General features: G+C 48.6%; 1 protein-coding gene across 1 annotated transcript in view; it reads left to right on the top strand.

Moving 5' to 3' along the window:
• Nucleotides 1-24,264, top strand: part of ANK1 (ankyrin 1) — a 107,400-nt gene that overhangs the window by 23,560 nt on the left and 59,576 nt on the right. The window contains exons 3-16 of the mRNA XM_047090815.1: nucleotides 4,833-4,931; nucleotides 9,385-9,483; nucleotides 10,574-10,672; nucleotides 11,619-11,804; nucleotides 12,879-12,977; nucleotides 13,665-13,763; nucleotides 14,058-14,156; nucleotides 17,606-17,803; nucleotides 19,200-19,298; nucleotides 19,702-19,800; nucleotides 20,330-20,428; nucleotides 21,951-22,148; nucleotides 22,708-22,806; nucleotides 23,295-23,396. Of these exons, the coding sequence (XP_046946771.1) occupies nucleotides 4,833-4,931; nucleotides 9,385-9,483; nucleotides 10,574-10,672; nucleotides 11,619-11,804; nucleotides 12,879-12,977; nucleotides 13,665-13,763; nucleotides 14,058-14,156; nucleotides 17,606-17,803; nucleotides 19,200-19,298; nucleotides 19,702-19,800; nucleotides 20,330-20,428; nucleotides 21,951-22,148; nucleotides 22,708-22,806; nucleotides 23,295-23,396 (1,674 nt within the window). The remainder of the gene's footprint in view (nucleotides 1-4,832; nucleotides 4,932-9,384; nucleotides 9,484-10,573; nucleotides 10,673-11,618; nucleotides 11,805-12,878; nucleotides 12,978-13,664; nucleotides 13,764-14,057; nucleotides 14,157-17,605; nucleotides 17,804-19,199; nucleotides 19,299-19,701; nucleotides 19,801-20,329; nucleotides 20,429-21,950; nucleotides 22,149-22,707; nucleotides 22,807-23,294; nucleotides 23,397-24,264) is intronic.

Raw genomic sequence — 24,264 nt, 5'->3', positions numbered from 1 at the left:
CTCTGTGCTGACAGCTCAGAGCCTGGAGCCTGCTTTGGATTCTGTGTCTCCCTCTCTCTCTGCCCCTCCTCCACTCATGCTCTGTCTCTCTCTCTGTCAAAAATAAATAAACATTTAAAAAAATTTTTTTAAATGGCCACAAGAAGTTATTGCTTTTGCAATCCAGCTTCTAATTTAATTGAGGCATTTATTCTTATACTCTTCTACCCCCTTCTTGCTTATCTTCTACACCCAGTTACTTGGAGTATGAGATACACGTTTTTCTCCATCATCCCCCTCAGCAGTCTGTCTGCCATTCTGCATCAAGAGGAGGGGCGTAGCTAAAGTAGTGAAAAGATGCAAGGCAAGATATAGCAGCCTGCCTTTTCCTTTTAGGAAACAACTTACACTTGATGTAACTAAAATAAAACACATGGATCCTGGTTTTGAAGAGCTGGTAGATTATGGTTCATCTCTGTCCATAGTTATAGCTACGAACAAATAGCTCACATAATTTGTACCCCTACCCCTTTTGCATTTGGGCAATAAAAATAAATCTCTTTAAAGACAAAGAGTGTGTTGAGGCGCCTGGTGACTCAGTCAGCTAAGCATCCGACTCTTGATTAGGCTCAGGTCATGATCTCACAGTTTGTGGGTTCAAACCTGAGTCAGGGTGTGTAGTGACAGCACAGAGTCTGCTTGGGATTCTCTCTTTCCCTCTCTCTCCGCCCTCCCCACTTGCATGAGCTCTCTATCAAAATAAATAAAGCTAATAAAAAAAAGTGTTAAATATAGTATTTATCCAGGAAACACTGTTTTGAAATACTGGAATTGATCTATATTGGCTAGTAATGTACTTAATAAGACAGTTATACAATTCCTTAGTGTTTATGTGCCATAATTTAGTTTTCAGGCATTCAGTGACTTCAGCTGCTAGATGGTGACCAGCTATCCACCTGCTAAGGCCAGTTGCTGGAGAAAGCTTGCCTCTATGGGTCTGGGTGTTTGTGCATCTCTTGAATTCAGTGCTTCCTGGAAGATGGAGGAAGGCACTTGATGAGAAGGGCTGGGAGCATAGTCTCTAAAATGTTAGCTCCTGTGTTTAAAATGTAAATTCAGAGACAGCTTCTCATCTTGCCATTGTCGATGAACTTGTCACCCTGTGCACAGGCTGCCTTGCAAAGGCCTTTGGGAAGGCCTCATGACCCTCTTGGCAGAGCAACTCCTTTCTCCTCTGTGCTACTTCTAATCTCATGCCTGCCGTTTGGGGCATTTTCACATTATTTTGCATTTATTTTTTAGGCATCTATTTCCTCTAGTAAATTGAGATCTTCAAGGATAAGTGTCTGTGTCTTATTCATCTCTAGTGTGGTGCCAGGTACAGAATAGGTTCCCAGTAAATTTTTCCCAATTGGATTAAGTCAATGCTTGCATTAGGTAACTGCCGTGACTCTTACGTGTACTTGAGACAAATGTTTGGTCCAGCCATGTTCCATATGTGATCTTGTTCTGTGATCAATGCTGAGCCTTCTTGCACATCATATGTGCATGCCGTAGGCACCTTGCACATGACAGCTAGGCCAAGTGGGGCTAGGTTCTGTGGCTCTGATGAGGGCTTTGAGTTCAGATCACCACAATGATAGACTTGGACATAACTTAGGATGATTATGTTGAAAGCAAACAAACAAAGTAAAAATAGAGTCAGAAAGCTACAAAGCCATAAAGAAGAAAGAGAACATTGAACCAGGATCTGGGGTAGAATCTAAGTAAACCAATTCAAGATACAGATCTATTCAGATGATCCCTTTTATGTGGTCACCTTCTGCCAAGAGTGTAGCTTTTGGGGGGGGGGCTATGATGCAGGGAGGGAAGCAGAGGGACTTTGTATGGACCAGGGCAATGAATAAAATCCTGGATATCAAAATATAGTGGCCATGACCAGACACTTATGGGTGATTGTGACTATTAGCTCTAAGCTGCCCGGTAATCAAAAAAAAAAAAGGGAAATGGGGACAGCTGTTAAGTGTCCTGCTCTTGATTTTGGCTCAGGTTATGATCTCATGGTTCATGGGATTGAGCCCCACACTCGGTTCTGTGCTGACAGTGTGGAGCCTGCTTGGGATTCTCTCTCTCTCTCTCTCTGCCCCTCCCCTGCTCATGCTCTTTCTCTCTCTCTCAAAATAAATAAACAATTTTTTTTAAAAAAGGAGAAATGTACTTTATCATCTGATAAAGAGAAACATACTAGTTCCTAGGGGCAAAAAGAACAAAACAAAACCCAAATCCTTTTTTGGTGGCGGGGGCAAGGGAGGAATGCAGATTTGTTCTATATGTGGCTGTGCCCTAGAAAGGTTGTGTGACTCTAGCTAGTCATCTGACTACTCTGGACCTTGATTTCCTCAGCATTCGGGGGTCTCTGACATCCTTTTCCACTCCAGCATTCCCCGGGCAGACAGTACTTCTAGAATCTCTCTGGATTGCGATCCTGACACTGGGTCCAAAGGGCAGGGACAGCCACCCCAGAGCATTAGCAGTGTTTTCCTTGTAGACTTGCCAACTTCCCAGCTTTGAGGTGTTCAGGATCAACGAATGCTCACGGAAAGGTACTTTGCTGCCCAAGTCAGCACTAAAACCACAGCGATCAGCACCGTGCTACCCTGGCTGCTGTCACAGCTGAGTCCCCTGCGGAAAGCTGACTGCAGCAGCTGCTGAGATTCCCACAGCCGCAAACACCATCACAGTTCCCGAGTGAACACTTGGGGAACCTTCCAGACACTGCTGGGGTTTTGGGAGGGGATTGCAGACCCCAGTGCTCCGGGAGGGAGGAGGGTGCAGACCTGTCCCAGGGCAGAGCTGAGGACACGGAGCTGAAGGGTGTGGCTCCAGGCTTCCAGAGCCCCAGTCACTGGACGAATTGCTTTTTAGTGAATTTGTGTTTTGTACATTGATTTGAGGGGAACTGGTTTACTGCCACCCAATGTTCTTCTCCCTCCCCCAGGTTCCTGTTCTAACAGATTGCTGTCTCCCTTTCTGTTATCAAAACTGACTGGGACCCAGTCTTTATCTGATAAGCCCATTCACACCGGGGTGTGAATAATTAACACCACTCTGGACTCTGCATTTAATGGTGTACAAAATCTGCAAGAGGAAAGCATCCAACGGTGATTTCTAGGCATTTGCATGGGGAAATGTTTCGTGAAAGGGCCCTCCCATCACCCCCCACCCACACACACAGCTTGCCAAGGCTGGCAGTGCTAACGTGCAAAGATTTGGCCTACTTTGCTCTGCATGTCTGGGGTGCGGGGAGGGTCTGATTGAATGGAGATTGGGCAAAGTTCCCTTTGGAGCCCACTTTCTCTTTTTTTTTCTGAGGCCTCGGGTACCTCTTGTATTTTCCCTGTTCAAGGCTCTGATGTAGAGTTTTAGATACCTTCCATTCTCCCATCATGAGATACCTGTCTTATGTCTCATTATTCCAGTATTTACGCCTATTGCCTCTGCTGGTTTGAGCAATGCCAACAGAACTCACCTGTTAAGGATTAATGTGCTCCCACTCCCAGACGGGATATTTGTATTTTTAATAGGAATCTCCTGATACTGACTGCGGGGACTCTGGTGCTAACGTGAGCAGCTGTGTCTTTTCCGTGAACATTCGCTGGTCCTGGATGCCCTGACACACAGGGAGAGTGGGGGTTTTGGAGACTCACGGTGGAGCTGTAGAGGTGTTTGGGGAGAAGTCACACCTTCAGGGGCCAAGTGCCTCCATCATGGTGGCAAGGGTCTTTTTGTATTAGCTAAAGTCTGCAGTGGCTCTGGGGCATTCCCCTGAAAGGGAACATGCTAGAACAGAGTTGACTGAAACAGGAGACAGGAAGGAATGGGACAAGAGGGAGGGGTTGCGGGTGGGCAAGGAGGAAGAGAGAAAGAGAACACAAAAGTAGGGCATGGGGAGTGCTGATTGACTAACATCATTTTCCATATGGAGCCAAGATCTGCTCATCACCAGAAGTGAAATGAGTTCCATCATATTGTCAGAATTATTTGTGGTTCTAAGTAGCACTCTTTGAAGTCAGCTTTTGCCAAAAAGTACTCAGGCATCCAAGTGCAAGGATCGGAAGATAGGATGTGCAAGAATGCAAAGTAAAACCTGAGCTAGGCAGCTTTCTCTCAAACCTCACCAGGTACAGCGTAAACTTTCTGTGGTTGGTGAGAGATCTGCTTCCGTGGACGGACGATTGGGCATGGACAGTGTTGGTTCTTTTATTTTGTTTTCCCCCTACAATTGAACTGTCAGACCAGCTTTGGCCACATTTGAAATGGCAAGGTGGCCATGGGGCTATTTTACTACTGATTCTGATGTCGAAATCTTCTAGCTGGGTGACTGGCAGTATTTAGTTCTCAGAAGACCTCATTTCAGAGTTTGTTATTCTACCAAATATGTGTCTATCCTTACAGATGTCTAGGATGTACTGGTGTTGCCTCTTTGCCTTTACTGATTGCTGCCATGAAAATTAGCTGCATTGGGGGTTGAAGCTATATCACTTTAAGGAAGTGATTGCCTAAAGCCTGGCCAAGATCTAAACTTCAAGTGAGGTCACCCACTGGCTCTGTGAGAGTGTCTCCACACTTAATATGGATATGAATCTGGGGAGTGGTGGTCTAGCTCTTGCCCTGTTGTTCTGTCATCTGATGCTTCTATAGAAAAGTGCCCGGAGAGGCTGGGCCGGCCCCGCTCAGGGCCGCCCCTTTTCTTCCCTTCTGGCTCTTCACACATCTCTTCACAAGGAAGGGGTGTCTGGAACAGAATGCATAGTCTCCTAACCACACTCTTCCTGCCTCTCTGCTCTTTACAGAATGGGCTGAACGGCTTGCACCTGGCCTCTAAAGAAGGCCATGTGAAGATGGTGGTTGAACTTCTGCACAAAGAAATCATTCTAGAAACGACAACCAAGGTACGTCTCTTAGGGAACGGGGAGCTTTTCATTGATAATTCAAATGTTCAGGTCCCTCGTGTATCATTCCAGACCCTGACATGGAAACCAGCCCTTCGTGAGAGAAAGCCAAGTGTGTTTCTGAATTTCTCTTGTGTTTCCAATCACTTCCTAGTTCTCTGAGTCCCCAAAGTCACCTGAAAGGCAGAGGACCCTGTTTCCACAAAAGTCAGTGGGTTTTTACTTTATTCTCATCATTAGGTTATAAATCTAGAAAGAGAACCCTTTTCGCTATGGCTTTATGTTTTCTTAGGGTCCTTGACTTGAGTGCAGGGTCTGAGAGCTTTAGCAGTTCTACAGTCAGGTGCCTTGGGTCCGGCTCCCAGCGGAGGCAATGCACTCCGTATCTGAACAAGTTAGTTGGTGAGAACTCTCCATTTCCTCATCTATAAAATGGGGACTGTAATACTTGGTTTCAGGATTCGTATGAAAACGAACTGAGATCGTGTGTGTCAAATGCCTGGCGCGAAGGAAGGAATCGGTAAATGTCGGTGACCGTGTTGCTATTGAGGCGTAGAGAAGAGAGCCAGACCCCTCTCATTTATCCTTCCCCAGTGAGTCTTCCTTGGTCAGCCGCACACTTACCTCCTCTCCTTACCAATTACCTTGAACAGCCTTCTCTTCTCCGAGGAGGCATTTGGCCAAGGCTGACGTCACACCTCCCACGCCAGCATGCTCTTCCCATAGCCATAGATTAGAAGTGCCAGTGACTTAAGTCCAGAAACCACAGTCATGAAATTATGCATCTGTAGGTTGTAAAATCAATTTTAATTCTCACGTACATCCACCTTGTTTATTTATCGAACAAGGTGTTGCCAGCATTTCAAAACAAAACTAAACCAAAAAACTCACCTCTCTCTACTAACTTGAGCACAGCGTTCTCTTCTCTTCCTTCCTGGTTACTTCCCATGGTTTTCCTCTTGGCTCTGTCTCTCCAGCCTCTTTCTTTTCGTTTGCTGTTTATTCAGCATGGTCTTATACCCAGCCTCGATTTCAGTTCTGTGCTGCAAACATTGGGCCTCCTCTCCAGCGGAGAACCAGAAGAACAATAAGTAAAGATATAATATGTAGTTGTGAAGTGCATTACCAAAATATTATGAAGGGACAATCATCCTTGAGGTAAAATTCTGTAATTTTCATGTCACTTCCCGAAGGTGAAAAGATCTTGCTGGTAAAATAGACTGAGTTGCTCTTTCTGAATGTATGTGGGGCATTTTTTTTCCCTAACCCCATGACGAGTACCAGTGGTTTCCACCCTTCTTTGTGGATGAAGGGGATGCAATTATTTTTCCTTCTTGTGCTCTCACATACCTGGCTGCAAGCAGTGCGCCATCTGACAGGCTCCGTGTGGGCTGGGGTGGCTTTTCTTCCCCTGGCGCGTCCTCAAGAGCTGTGCAAACATGACGCTTCAGCATTTTTGCGCTCTCCGCATTTCCCCCTTTGATTGTTATTTTGCAAGCGAATGCTTGGTGTGTCTTTGTTATTTATAGACGTTTTATAAGCCAGCGTGGTTCCTGAATGCTGTACAGAGGGAGGAAAAAAGGTGAAGCAGAAACCGTGGGCTGAGCAACAGTCATAGCAGATTGGGGAATTATAATGGGTCTTGCGAGCATGAGAAAGATTAAAAAAAGAAAAGAGTAAAAAGCCAAAACCAGTAGAGTTTCCTAAATGTGCTTAAATGTTTTTAAAGCACAAAACAAAAGCATCTGTCCCCATCCTCCCTTCTCTGCCTCTTAGAGGCCTGTGATCAGCATCAACGCAGGTAGTGAGGGAGAAAGCCCTAATCTCTCTGCTTGTATCTACCGGGCTCCTGCTTCAATGAAGCCCCCTCCCCCTGCTTCCAGGAGCTCTAGGACTCCCTGCAAATTGGAGAAGGTGGGTCTTTGTGGATCAGATGTAGCTAAGAAATTTTTCTTGCTTCTTCCAGGCCATGTTCTTTCATGCAGAGGGAGGGGTAGAAAAAATAGAGGCCCCAGCTCCTTGCCCTGTGCCCCTGACCCAAGGCCAGAGGCCTTGAAGTTCGCAGCGCGTGCACGTGTGTCTAGGTGTGTGTGTTGGGGGGAGCGGTCTGGCTACCAGGGTCTCCCCTTTGCTCTTACCCCTCACCAGTGCTGCCCTCAGCCCAGATGCAGAAGGTGGCTTGGGCCAGGATCCACAGCCAGGCTTCCGCACGGGTCCAGCTGCCCCCCGATGCATTTCTATGGGGGAGAGCTCTGATGGAGTGTGATTTCGAGCAGAAAGAGGCAGATGGAAAGAAACAGTTGACGTTGCTTCTTGAGGTCAAGGAGCCCGAGTCTCAATCATCTCTGTACTCCCGTGCTGGGACCGGTGCCTGACACACATGTGCTCAGTGTGTAACAAACAAACGCATGAATGGGCACAGCACACTTGCTTCTAAATAGGGAGACTTGGAGTTCTGAGTCCTGATTTCTAGAGAAGGTTCTGTTGCCAACAGCCATGTTCCACTTAGTACAGTGAGTGAGTCGGACCCAGGTGCCAAGGCCTCTAAATGTAAGCTCTTTGGACTTCTATGAAAAATGATTAATTAGCCTCTATACATTCATTTCTGGCACTTATTCTCTGATGGATATTGGAGGAAGAACCCTTTTGTTTATCAAATGGGACTTCAGGAGAAATCAAAAAGACAACTTGGGAGGCAAGAAGCAGGTTACTCCTGCCTGATACGGGCCACACTTTGGAAACAGAGACCTGAGCCCCCTGAAGCCCCCAGGAGCTTTCAGTGGGGCTTCCTCACCCACCTGTGGGTGCTTGGGACAGTGGTGGCTGGGGGGCCCAGAGCTCGGTGCCCGTGCTGCTCAGTTCCGCCTGGGTGAGGACACTTTTCTCCCAGTGACAGATGGCCCCGGTGCATAGATGGAGTTTGAAGTCCTGACTTGTTGGGGCTTGAGTTGTCTGAGATGGATTAGCAAGTGTTTCTGTAGTTTAGGTAAATTATATACCATATGAACTGCAAAAATACTGAGTTCATTTGAGGTCTCTGCTCCTTAAGTAGCAGGGGGGACAGATGGGCCCACATGGGTCCTGTTTTCTCCCACCTGCCCTATTTGACTGAAGCTGGCAGGTGGGGCCTGTCCTGCCTGCCACTCACTGAGCTGGGGGGCCAGTGGGGTCACGTAGGTGAGTCAGAGAATGTGCCTGTGTTCCAGCCCCAGGATATCCGGGAGGCAGGAAGGAGCCTGGCAGGAAGGCCAGCATCCTGAACAGAAGAAGCCTGCTAGACCTGAACCCCATCTAGCAATTGTTAAATACCTGGGATGAATCTGGACAAAGAAACCTCAGTATTCCAGTCACCTCCTCACAACCTGCCTGGTTTCTTAGTCCCTATTAAGGGTTTTAGCTTTGAAAAAGTTTACTTTACAATTTTTTTAATGTTTATTTTTATTGAGAGAGAGAGAGAAAGAACACGAGCAGGGCCAGGGCAGAGAGAGAGGGAGACAGAGAATCTGAAGCAGGCTCCAGGCTCTGAGCTGTCAGCACAGAGCCCGACACGGGGCTCAAACTCATGAACCCTAAGATCATGACTTGGGCCAAAGTCGGATGCTTAACCGACTGAGCCATCCAGGTGCCCAAAAAAGTTGACTTTAAAACAATTGTGTACTATTCTCTCTCGCTTTTGTCTCCTCTCTAATCTGGAGAAGCCCTGGCTCATTATATGTATTTTACTGATTAATATGTCAAATAGTCTTTTTTTGTTTTTGTTTTTTTGTAGTAAGAATTCATTCCTATTTATTTTCCCCCTTTTAATTCCATATTCTTCTTCCCTTCCCTAGATGCATTATATAGTTCATTTTATTACCCCCCCCCTTTACATATTGCTACCCTTAAATCTCTTTACCTCTCCTCCCTCCGTCCCCAGGTTAAGGGTGCTGAGTCCACAAGTCCTGCTGGCCTCCTTCCCCAGAGCTCCAGGCCTCACGGCAGGGGGCTCTGTGTCATCCTGCAGAGCTACAGCTGGATGTGAGGAGCTGGAAGTCTGAGGAGGCCGGCTCGCCTGGCAAATCTGTCAGTGTGTGTCCTGAGGAATGCTGACGGGTCTGTCAGCTGATGACAGAATGCTACGTCTGCATGCAGCAGATTAGGTGTTGAGAAGTGGTTTTTTTATCCATTAGTGTGAGGTGGTTTTTTTTTGTTTTTTGTTTTTTGTTTTTTGTTTTTGTTTTTGGAGAGCAAGAATTTTCCTCCTTGGGCTTTCAGTACCATTTCAAGGTGTATAATGGGTCAGGCACACTCATGTGTGTTGTCTACCCATTTTGGGTCTAAAGAAAGCCCACTGTCCCCCACCCCAACCAGCACCCATGTTAGTATACCTTTAACAGCGACTTTACCTTTGATGGTCACAATATTGTTGGCAGCCTGGTGGGAAATCTCTGCTTCCTCTCCCCATGTGTTTCAGAAAGGGAACACAGCTCTGCACATCGCCGCCCTCGCAGGTCAGGATGAGGTGGTCCGGGAGCTGGTCAACTATGGCGCCAATGTCAACGCCCAGTCGCAGGTGACGGCTCTCTCCCAGGTCCTGGGCCAGAGGGCATTGCCCTTCTTTTCCACCTGTATTTCTATTATGTAGTGGGTGCACTGAATAGCTTAATTGGCAATGTGTCTCTAAGCAATAACAAAGGCATCCCTTACTATTTGTTGATGCTTCTGTTATGCATTCTAAGCACGATGTGGTTGATCATGTGGACCCCATCTCTGTTCAGTGAAACCAGCCAAATAATATATCTAGCTATGGCTCCTTTGGGGAGAGAGACTGTGTTTAGGGGTGGGTAGGACATGGGACATAGGGGGTTCACAAAGAAGGGAGTGAAAATAGAGGGGGAGTGTGTTTGTAAGAGGCTGACTTCCATAGAGTGTCAACCCCCAGTTTGGTGCCCTTTTGTAATAAATCCCGCTAAGCCATTTCTTTTTATTTTTTTTAAATTTTTTAAATGTTTGTTTGTTTATTTATTTTAAAAACATTTTTATTTTTTATTTTTGAGAGACAGAGACAGACAGAGCATGAGTGGGATGGGGCAGAGAGAGAGGAAGACACAGGATGGGAAGCATGCTCCAGGCTCTGAGCTGTCAGCACAGAGCCTGGCGCAGGGCTTGAACTCGGGAACCTCGAGATCATGACCTGAGCGGAAGTCGGACACTTAGCCTACTGAGCCACCCAGGCACCCCATAAATGTTTATTTATTTTTGAGAGAGAGAGAGAGACAGACAGACAGACAGAACATGAGCAGGGTGTGGGCAGACAGAGAGGGAGACACAGAACCTGAAGCAGGCTCCAGGCTCCAAGCTGTCAGCACAGAGCCTGATGTGGGGCTTGAATCAAGAACCGTGATATCATGACCTGAGCCGAGGTCAGTTGCTTGAGTAAGTGAGCCACCCAGGCTCAATCCCCCCTTCCCCCCAACTAAGTCGTTTCAAAGTGTCCGTGAGTTTTTACAACAGGAGATACTGGTGGGGACATGGCCCTGTGGGCTAGCTGAAAATACAACGAAGAGAGAGGTGTCCTCCAGTTATGAGGATTTTGCCCCAGTTTTAGCATGTCTCCCTAATTTTGTGGGTAAATTTTAATGACGTTTTCTCTTGGTTTACAGAAAGGCTTTACACCCTTGTACATGGCAGCACAAGAGAATCACTTGGAAGTGGTTAAGTTTTTACTGGAAAATGGAGCTAATCAGAATGTAGCCACAGAAGTAAGTACCTTGGGCAAATGGCCTCACTGTGGGACATCTCCACAGACAGGACGTTGCTGGGGGCGTGCATTCCTCGGACAAGGCTTAAGATGCTTCCTCAGTCACGATCCACGTAAAGTGTCACAGAGTGCTCTCTACCTTCTGATCACTGCACTCATCCTGGGTGCCATCGGGCTCTTCAAGGGAGTGAGGGACAAAGTCATGGGTCTTGAGGAATGCCCAGACACATACCAGAGAAATGACATCAGAGTCAAGCTTGTCCTTCCCACATTAAGCACCACTGAAGGCTGGACCTTAATGAGAAAGGATCCTGCCATAAACCATGAGTCATTTCAGCTCTGATCCTGAGTTTTGTCATTGATGAAGTGATGAAATTGAACTAGATAGAGCCAACAATTACATGACTTTGTTCTCATTCTGCTTTGCCAGTCCACGGGGTCCTGTGCCCCTTAGCACACAACTGAGGGGATTAATGACAGTAGCTCACAATCAAATCCTCAGTGCCTGGCATAGTTTCTAGCATTTGGTAGGTGTTAATAATACTCATGAAATGAATAAATGAGTGATCTTCTGCCATGTTGAAGGCACTGGCCTGGCACCAGTGGATCGGGTGACAGAAAGGGTAGGCAGAGAAACAGAGGGCAGTGAAAAGCCCTCGGAGCATGCAGTGAGACTGGGAGCAAGTTACAAAGGAAAATTAGTGGCTGTAGGCTCTGTGGGATTACGGAGAAAGAAAGTGGGGCCAAGAAAGGCTTTAGGGACCAGGTGGCATTTAAACTGAGCTTGACAGATGAAGAGGGCTTTGAGTTGTAAGAAAGTCGTTTCAGGCTGAGAGCCCGTCATGAGCAAGAGCCCTGAGGTGTGAAAGCGTGGGTCCTGGCTTGAGGACAGCAAGTGGTCAGATACGGTCAGAGCAAATGCATCTTTCCTCCTTTCCTCTGGCCAGGACGGCTTCACTCCTCTAGCCGTGGCTCTGCAGCAGGGCCATGAGAACGTGGTGGCACACCTCATCAACTACGGGACAAAGGGCAAGGTGCGCCTCCCTGCCCTGCACATCGCAGCCCGTAATGATGACACCCGGACAGCTGCGGTGCTTCTGCAGAATGACCCCAACCCGGACGTGCTTTCCAAGGTGAGGGCAGCCAGGCCCAGGAGGACCAGGAGAATTCTAGCACCTGGACCACGGAGCTGTATGGGTTACAGAGGCACTGTTAACTCCCAACAGCTCCCCAAGAATGAGCCGAGGCCAGAGGTGGTACCAGCCATGCACACTGAACACCAGCTCCCACAGGGCCTTCAGATTCCTGCTGGGACCCGTAGGAGCTACAGTGGACAGCCTCACTTTAAACCCCTGGTGAACACCAGGAGAGATGTGCTTGGTGTGGAGCAGGAATGGTTCTTGTTGCTCTAGGTCATCCAGAGGAGTGTCCAGGGCAGCTTGGGTCTCTGGCCGGAGTGAAACTTGGGAATCTAGTGGGTGGTGTTCTAGAATTATACCCCTCTTTTCCTGGTTGGCCCCTAGTGGAGGAAGGGAAGTGTCCACACATGGGGAGATGAGGACTGGGAGGGCTCCCCAGGGGCCTGGACAGCTAGCTGTCTGATGTTTTGAGGCACTACTGATCCACTATCTGTAAGTTTGGGCTGTTAATTACTTCTCTTGCAGTGGGAGTAGATTGCACTGAGCTATTCACACGGTCCCTCCAGCCCACGGTCACTGAGTTTTGTCTGAAAACTGCTGACCGGATTAGGCATGGTCTCAGGTTATAGGACAGAATAATGACAATGACCCGGAAGGGGTCCAAGGGCCAGCAGCTGAGTCACAACACCCCTTTAGAGGGCTGAAACAATCTCTAGAGCTCAGATCATGGACCCCAAAGCACTTTTCATTCATTCATTCAAATCTCTTTGTAAATAACCATTCACGTGAGTGGGCCCTGCAGAGTTGCAGGTCATGCTAGTGCATGGTTTGTCCACGTGAACCACAGTACAAAGAACGTGGGTCCCTCAGAGGTAGGACCTAGCTTTGAATATGACTTGCCAGAAAGCATTCCTTGATCCCTTCAGCAAATGTTCTCATCAGTCAAAATCTTTCCACATCGGGTCCTCTGGCCCTGCCAACATTTCCAGAATCCCTGTGCTGATTCTGAGATGGAAAATGACAGTGCGAGGCTTGTGACAAGTTGTTTCCCCCTCTGTCGTGCTTCAGACGGGATTCACCCCCCTCCACATCGCAGCTCACTACGAGAACCTCAACGTGGCCCAGTTACTCCTCAACAGGGGCGCCAGTGTCAACTTCACGCCACAGGTAAGGTGCTCCGGCAGACCCCGCACTCAGGCCAGGGGTTTGGGCTTGTCTGGCCTCTGGGCTTCTGCCTCTCACTTTGACACCATGGATTTCCTCCTTATGGCACAAGTGACCATGGGTGGGACCACCTGGTGTTTATTGAGGCTGCTCATTGATGGGTTTCTTTTTTTTTTAATGTTTATTTATTTATTTTTGAGAGAGAAAGAGAGGCAGAGAGGGGGAGAGACAGAGGATCCCAAGCAAGCTCCCCACTGTCAGCATGGGGCCCATTGCGGAGCTTGATCTCACAAACTGTGAGATCAGGACCTGAGCCGAAATCCAGAGTCGGACGCTTAACCCACTGAGTCACCCAGGTGCCCCTCATGGATGGGCACCTGCATATCAGTTTCTGTTTGCCCACTCTCGAGGTGGCAAGCCTGGAGGGCAGGGCTTTCTTCCAATCTGTTACGATGACTCTGGGAGACATGGCTCAGTCAGATTGGTGAGATTAACCACCATGCTGTCACATCCTCATAGATTTTGAAACCTTTCTTAGGTGAGAAATGGACTAATGGTAGGCTTAGCGTGGCCTCTTATGTTGCTGCCACTGTCGGGCTGAGGCTGGGATCCAGGGGGAGTGGGGAGCATAGCAGCGGCATTAGAGGGGGAGGTGCCAAACCCTCACTGGTTCCTGTTCCTCCCTTCCAGAACGGCATCACGCCACTGCACATCGCCTCCCGCAGGGGGAACGTGATCATGGTGCGGCTCCTGCTAGACCGCGGGGCCCAGATAGAAACAAGGACCAAGGTGGGTGCCAGCGAGCTCCGTGGCAAGGCCCAGGGAGGGAGTTCTGCCTTCCAGAGTCACAGCTGGAGTGGTGGCTCTCAGGGACCAGCTAGTGATGGGCCTCCAGCATCCTGGACTAGCTCGCAGTGGGAGCCAGGATGCAGCAGGAGACGTAGTGAGATGTGCTGAAGTTGAGGTGGTCTTTCAGGAAGCATCCCCGCTTCTGTGGCTGCAGTGATACTGTGGGCAGTTTTCCCTCCGGTGGCTCTGATAGGTGCCTTTGGGGCTTTCTCTTTTGGACCCTGTCTTTTAAAGGATGAATTGACACCTCTCCACTGTGCAGCTCGGAATGGGCACGTGCGAATCTCAGAGATCCTGCTGGACCACGGGGCACCCATCCAAGCTAAAACCAAGGTTTGTGCTTCCCTACTTCCCTCCCATGAGGAACATCTTTTCCCCAGGGGTCCAGGTCAGGGGGACCCAGGATCAAATCCCACCTCTGAAAAACAGAGATGCTAATACTACTCGCAGAACCAGTGATGTGTGATGTGTACCCTGATGCCTGTCACACAGGAGACACTCAGTATAGCTCTAATTATTTTTTTAATGTTTATTTGATTTTATTTTTGAGAGAGAAAGCATGAGCCAGGGAGGGGCAGAGGGGGAAAGACAGAGGGAATCCCAAGCACGCTCCACATCACCAGCACAGAGCCCGATGTGGGGGTGGAACTCACAACTGTTGAGATCATAACCTGAGCCGAAATCAAGAATCGGACGCTTAAGTGACTGAGCCACCCAGGAGCCCCAGTATAGCTCTAACTATTATCTATCTCAGGCACGGCAAACTTTTTCCCTAAAGGGCCAGATAGACTTTGCAAGCCATGATCTCTGTTGCAATGATTCCACTCCGCCATTGTTGTAGGAAAGCAGCCATGGATAATATGCAAACTAGCAATCATGTTCCAATAAAACTTTATTTACAAAGACAGGCAGCAGACCAGGTTTGACCCATGGACTGTCATTTGCCTGCTACAGCTCTAGATTAACCCTTGTGTCTTTTATCTTGGCTCCAAGAAAAGGCAGACTCTAAGCACCCCAAGAAGTCTTTAGAGCCTGGGCCAGACTGAAGTGAAGTTAAAAAAGAAAACAGAATAGCTCCTCTCAAGGTCCATGAAGGGCCAGAGCAAAGGCCCCTCCTTCAGCTCTTGAGTCTTCCTGGGGCTAAAGCTGTCAGACTGCCTCGTACTGCTTATACCTCCCCTAGGCCTTCTGCCCACTTCATTGGGGTGAATTTGGAAGGGTGTCAGAATAGAACAAGGGAGAAACCAGGCCCATTCACAGCCTCCCCAGAGGTCTTGTGTGGGCAGTTGCAGATAGCCCATAACCATGAAAGCCGTCCGTTCCGTGACAGATCATCATGGGAGTCTTTCTACACAGCTACCTGTAATTTGGGTCATGACTCACAACACCAAGCTGGCTTTGTGTGTGTACGTGTGTGTATTGGTCGGGTGCTGGGGGTGAGGCAGGATGTATCCTCTCCTAAACCAGTTTATTTCTCGTTTAAACCTCCATCCACGGCTGAGTTGCTGTGTGACTTTGAGTGTGTCCCTTAGTCTGTCTCTGCCTCTGTTTCCTCATCTGTAGAGCTCTACCCGTCTCTAGAGTCGTTGGGATGATCACATGAGATAATATAAAAGTAAAAATCCTCGGGTAAGTGAAGGTAGAACTGCTACCACCGATTCTGTTGTCAGATCAGGAAATTCTCAGCGTTTTCCCACAGGGGTCCTGTGTTTAAACTTACATAAAGGTTCCTAAGTTGGTAATGATTTTATATTACCCAGATTATGAGGATGGGGCTTAAAGAGGCGGTCATGAAAATTCTTCACTGAGAACTTCTGACTCTTCAACTGGGAAATAAGTTAGGACCTCCGTAAAACTCACTAAGTGGCAATGAGCTGTGTTGGTTTGCTGTCACAAAGTGCCACACGCTAGGTGGCCTGAACAACAGAGGCCCATCGCCTGACAGTTCTGGAGGCTGGAAATCTGAGATCAGTGTCAGCAGGGCTGGTACCTTTGGGAGCTGTGAAGGGGAATCTGTTCCAGGCCGGTCTCCTGGCTTCCCGTGGTTGCTCACAGTCTTTGGCATTCCTTGGCTTGTAGATGCATCGCCCTGACCTCTGCCTTCAGAGGCATTCTCTCTCTGTGTGAGGGGCCGTGTGCAAATTTCCCCCTTTTAGGAGGACACCAGTCATACTGGATCAGGGCCCACACTAACGACTTCATCTTAACTAACTACATCTGCAATTACCCAATTTCCAAATAAGATCATGTTCTGAGCTCCTGGGGTTAGGACTTCAACATGTGGATTTTTCTTTTCTTTTCTTTTCTTTTCTTTTCTTTTCTTTTCTTTTCTTTTCTTTTCTTTTTCTTTCTTTCTTTCTTTCTTTCTTTCTTTCTTTCTTTCTTTCAGTTTATTTGTTTTGAGAGAGAGAGGGAGAGAGAGAGAGAGAGAGAGAGAGAAAGAGAGAGAGAATCCCAAGCCGATTCCATGCTCAGCATAGGGCCCAACACAGAACTCAATCTCACAAATGTGATATCATGACCTGAGCTAAAACCAAGAGTTGGCCATTCAACCAACTGAGCCACCCTGGCGCCACCAAAATGTGGATTTTGAGGTGACACAGGGCAACCTAGTACACAAATACAAGCTGTCCTGCAGCCTGATTGTGTATCTCCCTTGCTGAAAATCCTCTTCTTAGAGCTCACATCCCAGCTCCTGAGCTCATGGATTGTCATGATCCAGCTCCTGCCTGCCCCCCCACCCAGCTCCAAGCCCCCATCACACTTTGTCCTCCTTTGGGATTTAACTGCATTGAGCTCCCTGAGTTCCCCAAGGATGGCTGCCTCTGTGGTATAGCTCACACTGCTCCCTTCGCTGGTGGATTCTTCCCCTTTTGTCTTCCTGCCAAGTCCTAGCTCAGGACCACCTCCACCTGAAAGCCGTCTCTCCCCATCCTCCCTGCTGTGGACCTCTGTGCTTTGATCTTGCCTTTCCTGATGTTACCACACTGAACAGCAACAATGTATCTGTTTCCACTCTTTTACCTGACAGACTATAAGCTTCTTTAGGCCAGGGATTATATCTGTTCTCTTTTGTTTCCTTGTCACTTAACCCATACCTGGTGCTCATTGATCACTTAATAAATATTTGTTGAATTAATCTGTGAGTGAATGAGTGAAGAGGCTCCTCTGTCTTTAATGTTTTTTAAAATAGATTGCCACCTAAGAAACCATGAGAGTCCTTAACAAAGTTTTTTAAGTGATACAGATTTGTTAGGGGCAAAGAACAGAGGGATTTAGATGTGAGTTCCATATTGTGCTCATTCATTCATTCATTCATTCGTTCATAACCACGTGAATTAAGGATCACTATGTGTGTTACATGCATATATGAGGATTGTGGGGCATATGAGAGATATGAAGCATAGTCACTGGTCTTAAGAGGCTGATAAGTAAGGAGAGAAGATACACACACCTGATAAGTTAGTTATAGATACAATTCAGCATATCTGTGAGTAAGGTCTGAGTGACAAGTAAGAAAAGCCCACAGAAGTCTAGGGTAGTCAAGGAAGGCTTCCTAGGAGAGGTGGGCCTGGCTGGAGCTGTCTTGGAGGATTTGATGAGGTAGAAAGGAGAGTGTAGTCAGAGACCTGCATGACCACAGGGGCCAGAGTGAACCAAACTCACTTAGGAGCTGCCTGGAAGCATCATGTAGGGAAGAAGTAGGAAATGAGGTTGGAATTATCTCCTTGAATTTCTGTGTTCATTTCCTTTACAACTGCTTCTCTTCCCTCTTCTCCCAGAATGGCCTGTCTCCAATTCACATGGCGGCTCAGGGAGACCACCTTGACTGTGTCCGACTTCTGTTGCAATACAACGCAGAGATAGACGACATCACCCTGGACCACCTGACCCCGCTCCATGTGGCAGCCCACTGCGGCCATCACAGAGTAGCCAAGGTCCTTTTGGATAAAGGAGCCAAACCAAATTCCAGAGCCCTGGTGAGTGGGAGCCTATTGGAGAAGGTGCCAGAGGGTCAAAGGCTGAGGGAGGCGGGACTGAGCTGTGTGGCTGAGCTTGGTGGGAAGGGCACCAGTTGGTACCTGGAGGTACCCCCGAGATTCGGGGTCTGGATAGTGGCAGTGCCTGCTAGGACCCAGGAGGCAGGATGGTAACCCCCACACTCCCTGCCACATTCAGCTGGGTATTGCCTTCTGCACCCCGATGACCATGGCCCTGGTGACAGGCTGAGGTCAGGGGTGGGTTTGGGTCCCGGAGATCTGACTAAGAAGCCGTGTCCGTGGTATGTATGTGGGTTGGGGGAGCCACTCCATCTGAGACAGCCCAATGCTGAGGAACAGTGACTGCCTATAGACTGCCTGCTTTGGGTGGGGGGTGAGTGCAATGGGCTGAGCTAAGCATCCTTCCTGTGCTGACGGACTTAGAGTTTTCACAGTGCTGGTGAAAGTTCTCTCCTAAAGCCAATTGCCCCCTGGGACTATGGCTCCTCTTCCTCTTTCCCCAGGCCTGGCACTTTGAGGACACAGCATCAGGGATCTGGTGGGGCCAGAGCTCTGCACAGAGCATGGCCTTGACCACCATGTCCTCTCTGCCCACTCCCAGAGGGGAGAATTTAGAAGGCAGGAGAGCTTCCAGTCTGACAAGGATGGCTCCTTCATTCATTCAGAAAGCTTTCATGGAGCTTTCACCACATGCCAGGGACTATTTGGGGGTACTTGGGGGATTTCTGTGCTTCAGCACTATTGACATTCTGGGTCTGATATTCCTTGTTGTGGGGGGCTGGCTTGTGCCTGGTAGGATGTTTGGCAGTGTCCTTGGCTCCCACCCTCTACGTGCTAATATCCTCCTCTGGTTGTGACAACAGCAGTGTCTCCAGATGTTGCCAAGTGTCCCTGGGGTGGGTGGGACAAAGTCCCCTCCCCTCCCCTTACTTTGAGAACCACTGCCTAATAGAATAAAGCACTGGAAAAACAAACAAAAACAAACAAATAAAAATCCGTGCCCTTGTGGAATTTACATCTACAGCGGAGTTGCTATATGGAGATCCACTTTACTAAAAATGATTGGTGGTTTCAGGGGAGAGGGAACATGATTTGTTTCACAAAAGTACTCTTTATTGTCAGTCTCCCCTTAAGGAAACGTTAAACAGCAGGCTCTTTTTGTGCATTCAAAAATATGATTAAAATTTTTAAAAGGGTTGATAGACAACTTGTTCAGGAACATACATGGTGCAGAAGGCGAGAGCCACCTGCCTCTTGCGTGGTTCACAGTCACCGATGGTCCGGCCACTGGGAATCACTGATGGGTGGTCTGGGTGCTCCTTGGGCCAATGTTGTAAGTTCCTGCTTGTCTGTCTCCCTATGTGCGGGGCTGCAGAATGGCTTTACCCCCTTGCATATCGCCTGCAAGAAGAACCACATCCGTGTCATGGAGCTGCTGCTGAAGACGGGAGCTTCCATTGATGCTGTCACCGAGGTAGGAGAATTCTGCAGATGGGCACATGGTCTCTGCCCCTGGTCTTCATCCAGAAGCTGTCTTGAGATTCGTTGTTCTTAGCCACATGTGTGTACAAGCCTGGGCTTCTTGAAGGGATCAGTTGGGTGACCAAATAAGAGAACATGTGTAGAGTTTCAGGGACCTTTCCAAGATCAGATGCAATTTTTTTTTTTTGAGTTGTAAAGCAGACAGAATGACCCTGCAGTGATCTTTTCTTCTGCCAGTCATTTTCCTGGAAGCAAACCCATCTCATTTAACTCCCCTTTCTTGGAAAACCATTCTGGAGCACCTAGAAGCAAGAAAGCATTAGATTCATCTGGCTCTCTTCTTTATAGGAGCAGAAAAGGCTCCTCTGTTCTCATTCCTCTCTTGTGTGTTCCAGTCTGGCTTGACACCTCTACACGTGGCCTCCTTCATGGGGCACCTGCCCATCGTGAAGAACCTCTTGCAGCGGGGGGCATCACCCAACGTCTCCAACGTGGTAAGCCCGTGGGGAGGGCAAGGGCTCTTTCCTCTGGACCGAGAGCTCAGAGAGGAGCTTAGCTAGTGATCCTAAGATCTCCTCTCTGAGGACAGAGCTAGAATTCTCAGAATAGGAGAGACTTCAGATTTGGGAAGAACATATGTGTATATTGATGCGTTCCCAATTAAATTTATCACACATCTCTAAGTCCTAGGAGTTTTATGGTAGGCAGTAATTTGGGAACTTCCATAAGTGTTATCTGGAAATACATTTATAATTTTTAACATTCATTAGCTCTGGGGTTTACTTTCAATTATACCTAGAAAACACACACACACACACACACACACACACACACACACATACACACACACACACACACACCAGTCATCAGCAGGCTAAAGGCCAACGGAGCTGCTTGCTGGGGCAACTCCACCTTTGGACAAAAGGCCACCAAGTTACTCCAGGCTGGCATTTTGGAACCGTGCATGTGTCCTTTTGGAAACTCAGCACGTATGAACATTTCTATAACTCTGTTATTTTACAGAAAGTGGAGACCCCACTGCACATGGCAGCCAGAGCCGGGCACACGGAAGTGGCCAAATATTTGCTCCAGAACAAAGCCAAAGTCAATGCCAAGGCCAAGGTGAGTTTTGGAGGTGGGAAGGATTCTGGAATGTAGGTAATTCAAGTGGATTGAAGAGAAATCCATCCTTGTTAGAGGCCTGGCTGTACTGCTTGTGGCACAAAGACTCCTTGTCAGTCCCACATTGTCTGTGCTAACTGTTCAGATTCTGCTTTGCAGGGGTTCTGAGAAGACCAGACCTATGTTTCTTTTTCTTTTTAAAAAAATGTTTATTTATTTATTTTAAGAGAGAGAAAGAGAGGGAGTGCATGGAGGGGCAGAGAGAGAGGGAGAGAGAATCCCAAGCAGGGTCTACACACAGAGCCCGACACGGGGCTCGATCCCACAAACTGTGAGATCATGACCTGAGCTGAAATCAAGAATCAGACTCTCAACCAACTGAACCAGATCTATGTTTCTTTAGGATAATGAAAGTCTAAAGAACATGGCTAGGTTGCAGAGTTTTTTGGGCTGAAAGAGTTTCATGTTAGTGACAGTTGTGGCGTAAGAAAAGAAACAACTTTTTAAAAATGTTTACTTATTTAATTTTGAGAGAGAGAGAGAGAGAGAGAGAGAGAGCACAAGTGGGGGAGGGGCAGAGAGAGAGGGAGACACAGAATCCGAATCAGGCTCCAGGCTCCAAGCTGTCAGCGCAGAGCCCAGCTCAAACTCTCCCAAACCATGAGATCATGACCTGAGCTGAAGTCGGACACTTAAGCGACTGAACCACCCAGGCACCCCGAGAAGCAACTTTTTGGAGACTATGTTGCCAATAAAAATCAGTCGGGAATTACTTGATCTAAAAATGGAAGATTCCCCCTTGTTGTAAAAGGTATTCTCAAGGAATCAGCTGAATGAGAGAAAGAATTGCTACTGAATTTGCAAGGTGGTTGGCTTTGACCGAGATGGGGCTTGCCTACATCCCAGAAGACAGCGGCTGTGTTTACAGTTGGAACAGTGGTTTGTGCTTGGGCCACACGAGGAGTCTCCCAAATGGGCCCAAGAGCACAGAGACCTCACCCTTGAACCCCTTCAGTATCAGGGGAGGAGGAGGAACAGGGGTGGGAAAAGAAAGTCATCTTTCCCCTTCAGCCATTTAGACTTTCCCATGACCCCTTTCAAACAGAAAGGCAAACATCCACTCAGACATGACTTGGAAGACGGTAAGAACAAGTACAACATACTGAGTGCGTGTTTTGTGCCAAACACTGTGCAAAACATTTTCTAGGCACTACCTGCTTGATCCTCGCCATAGCCCAAGAGGTAGATATTACTGTTCCCATTTTACAGATGAGAAGGCTGAGCCTTTGGGCAATTCAGTAGAAATAACAGCTAAGTTGAAGGGTAGTTGTGAGGAGTCCACAAGAGAGCATATTTATTTCTGTAACTCAGAGACTTGATTTGAATCCCAGCTCTTCATCATACTAGCTGTGTGGCCTTGAGAAAGTCACTTACCCCCTCTGGGTCTCACCTTCCTTCTCTGTAAAGTGAGAAGTTGGATTAAGAAGCCTTCCCTGTTTTTTGGTTTCACTTTGGGTTCCAGGATGACCAGACCCCACTTCACTGTGCAGCTCGCATTGGCCACACAAACATGGTGAAGCTCCTGCTGGAAAATAACGCCAATCCCAACCTGGCCACGACCGCTGGGCACACCCCCCTGCACATTGCAGCCCGAGAGGGCCATGTGGAGACGGTCCTGGCCCTCCTGGAAAAGGAAGCATCCCAGGCATGCATGACCAAGGTACAGCCTTCCTCCTCCTGTTCTCTGGAGGCAGCTGGCTATGGCGGGCCTGGGGTGTGGGCTGGGCGTTCCCTCCTGTTCCTCTGTGTTGCCTTGATAATGCTGAAAGCAGCCGGGAGGACCAGCACCCCCAGCCTGGCTGCCATCTGTGAGCCTGATGTGTCATCCTTCCCCAGAAAGGTGGTAAACTGTAGTTTCTCATCCACCCACCCAGCCTTCATCCCTTTATCATGAAATAGCTGTTTGGTCTGGACAAATCTGGTTCTGGAATACAAGAAGGGCTAAGGCTCAACCCCTGCCCTCAACTTGCTAGTAGTCGAATAACAACAGCACAAGGTGGTTTTATGCTCCATCACGAGAGGTGCAGGTGCAATCAGAGGAAGCCTGCTAATTTCTGGGGCCTTGGCCTCTTGAAAGGATCAGAAATTGCTGTGTCCTTTATTTGATCAGCGTTTCCACTTAAGGCGGGATACCTCCTTTGCCATGGGCCCTTTCTCTGGAGGGTGGGGGGAGACAGCTCTGATGCCCCCTGGTTCGGACAGCCTGTGTTTCTCCTCAGAAAGGATTTACCCCTCTCCATGTGGCTGCCAAGTATGGGAAGGTTAGGGTGGCCGAGGTGCTGCTGGAACGGGACGCACATCCAAATGCTGCTGGAAAAGTGAGTTTGAACTCCACCACCGCGCCCCCCCCCCCGCCCCTCTCTCACCTGAGAGGCCAGAGCAAAGGATAAACTTTGCTACTTGGGAATGACCTCTCTTACCCATGCCTATTGTGTCCATCTTTTGAATGGGCCGCCATCTTGGGGGAAGGGGTTTTGGAAAGACTGTCTTTCTGACAAAGGCCTTGTCCCCTCAGGAAAACCTGGTGGCCTCCTCTGAGCGAGTGCGTTAATTGTGCTGCCCACCAGGCCCTGCAGGAACGGGCGGGGTGGGGGGAGGGTAGGAGGGAGGGAGGGGTAGCCCCGGGTCTGGCTGGTTATGCTCTCGGGTGACTTCAGATCAAGACTGGCTTTGGAATGACTTTTAACCAGATTGTAACTCTGTAAAAGAAGTGATACACATCCCAAAATGGCACCTGTAGCTAAAGGGATCACTAGTAGAAAGCCAGTTGAGTGAAGGCTGTTCTCTTTGTCCATCTTGCCCCCAGCAGAATGGCTTGACCCCTCTGCACGTGGCCGTCCATCACAACCACCTGGACATCGTCAGGCTGCTGCTTCCCCGGGGCGGCTCCCCACACAGCCCCGCTTGGGTAAGCCTGTCCGGGTCCGTATACTGGGAGCCCTGGCCCCGGACCTCCTCAGAGCCTGGGCCTCTGGAAAGCAGGCTGCCTGCCTCTCCTTCAGGAAGGGCTGTTCCAGGAGCAGCTGGAGGGTTTTCGTGTTTTGCTTTTATTTTTACCTCTGAAATCTCACCTCACTTACACAAATGTTACCTGCGGTAATTGCTACTATTTGGAGATCAGGAGTGGGGTGGAAAATGGGTAACACTTCTCAGCCACAGGTTCCCTCACAGAGGTGGGATTCGTTTTACACAACAAATGTGTTCCCCAAAGTGCTGTGTGTCAACTGAGTTTTGTCAGCTGGTGGTCACAAGTCAGCATGTCCAGGAATCTCCAGGAGCTGTGAGCCTTGTCAGGTTCTCACTCCATTTGGTGCTGGCAGCACAATGGCCACACCTGGCAAAATATTCAGGGCTGAGGGTGAAGCTGCCATAACCTTGAAGGAAGGGACCTGTTTCGGACGTGAATAGTCACCCCCAAATGTATTTCTCTCAGGAGTTCAGACTTGGAGATGGTGGTGTTTTAACAAGGCACACCCAGGTATGTTACGTGGTAGACATAAGTCCAGAGTGCCGGCCCCTGAAACATGCTGCTCAGAGTGGCAGGTTCACGGCCTCTCAAGGGAACCAAGTGAGGGACGCTGAGCGGGCTCGCTTATGTAAGATCAGACTGGGGGTGGGGGCAGGCAGTGCAAGGTGAAGGGATCAAGCTGGAAGTGAGGATCATTTTCGGGGACAGGCTGCCTGGTGTGGGACCAGAGGGTGCACAGTGTTTGTGAGGGGAGGGGGCTGATGGCCACGCAGGGGAGGAGGGGAGACGAGTGGGGGGGAGGGGCAGG

The sequence above is a fragment of the Lynx rufus genome, unplaced genomic scaffold (assembly GCF_022079265.1).
Source record: "Lynx rufus isolate CCGP_SWC_20201006 ecotype Redwood Valley unplaced genomic scaffold, mLynRuf1.p SCAF_3, whole genome shotgun sequence".
NCBI classification, from domain to species: domain Eukaryota; kingdom Metazoa; phylum Chordata; class Mammalia; order Carnivora; family Felidae; genus Lynx; species Lynx rufus.
Note: the sequence above shows the minus strand (reverse complement) of the source record. Positions and strands in the feature narration are given on the sequence as shown.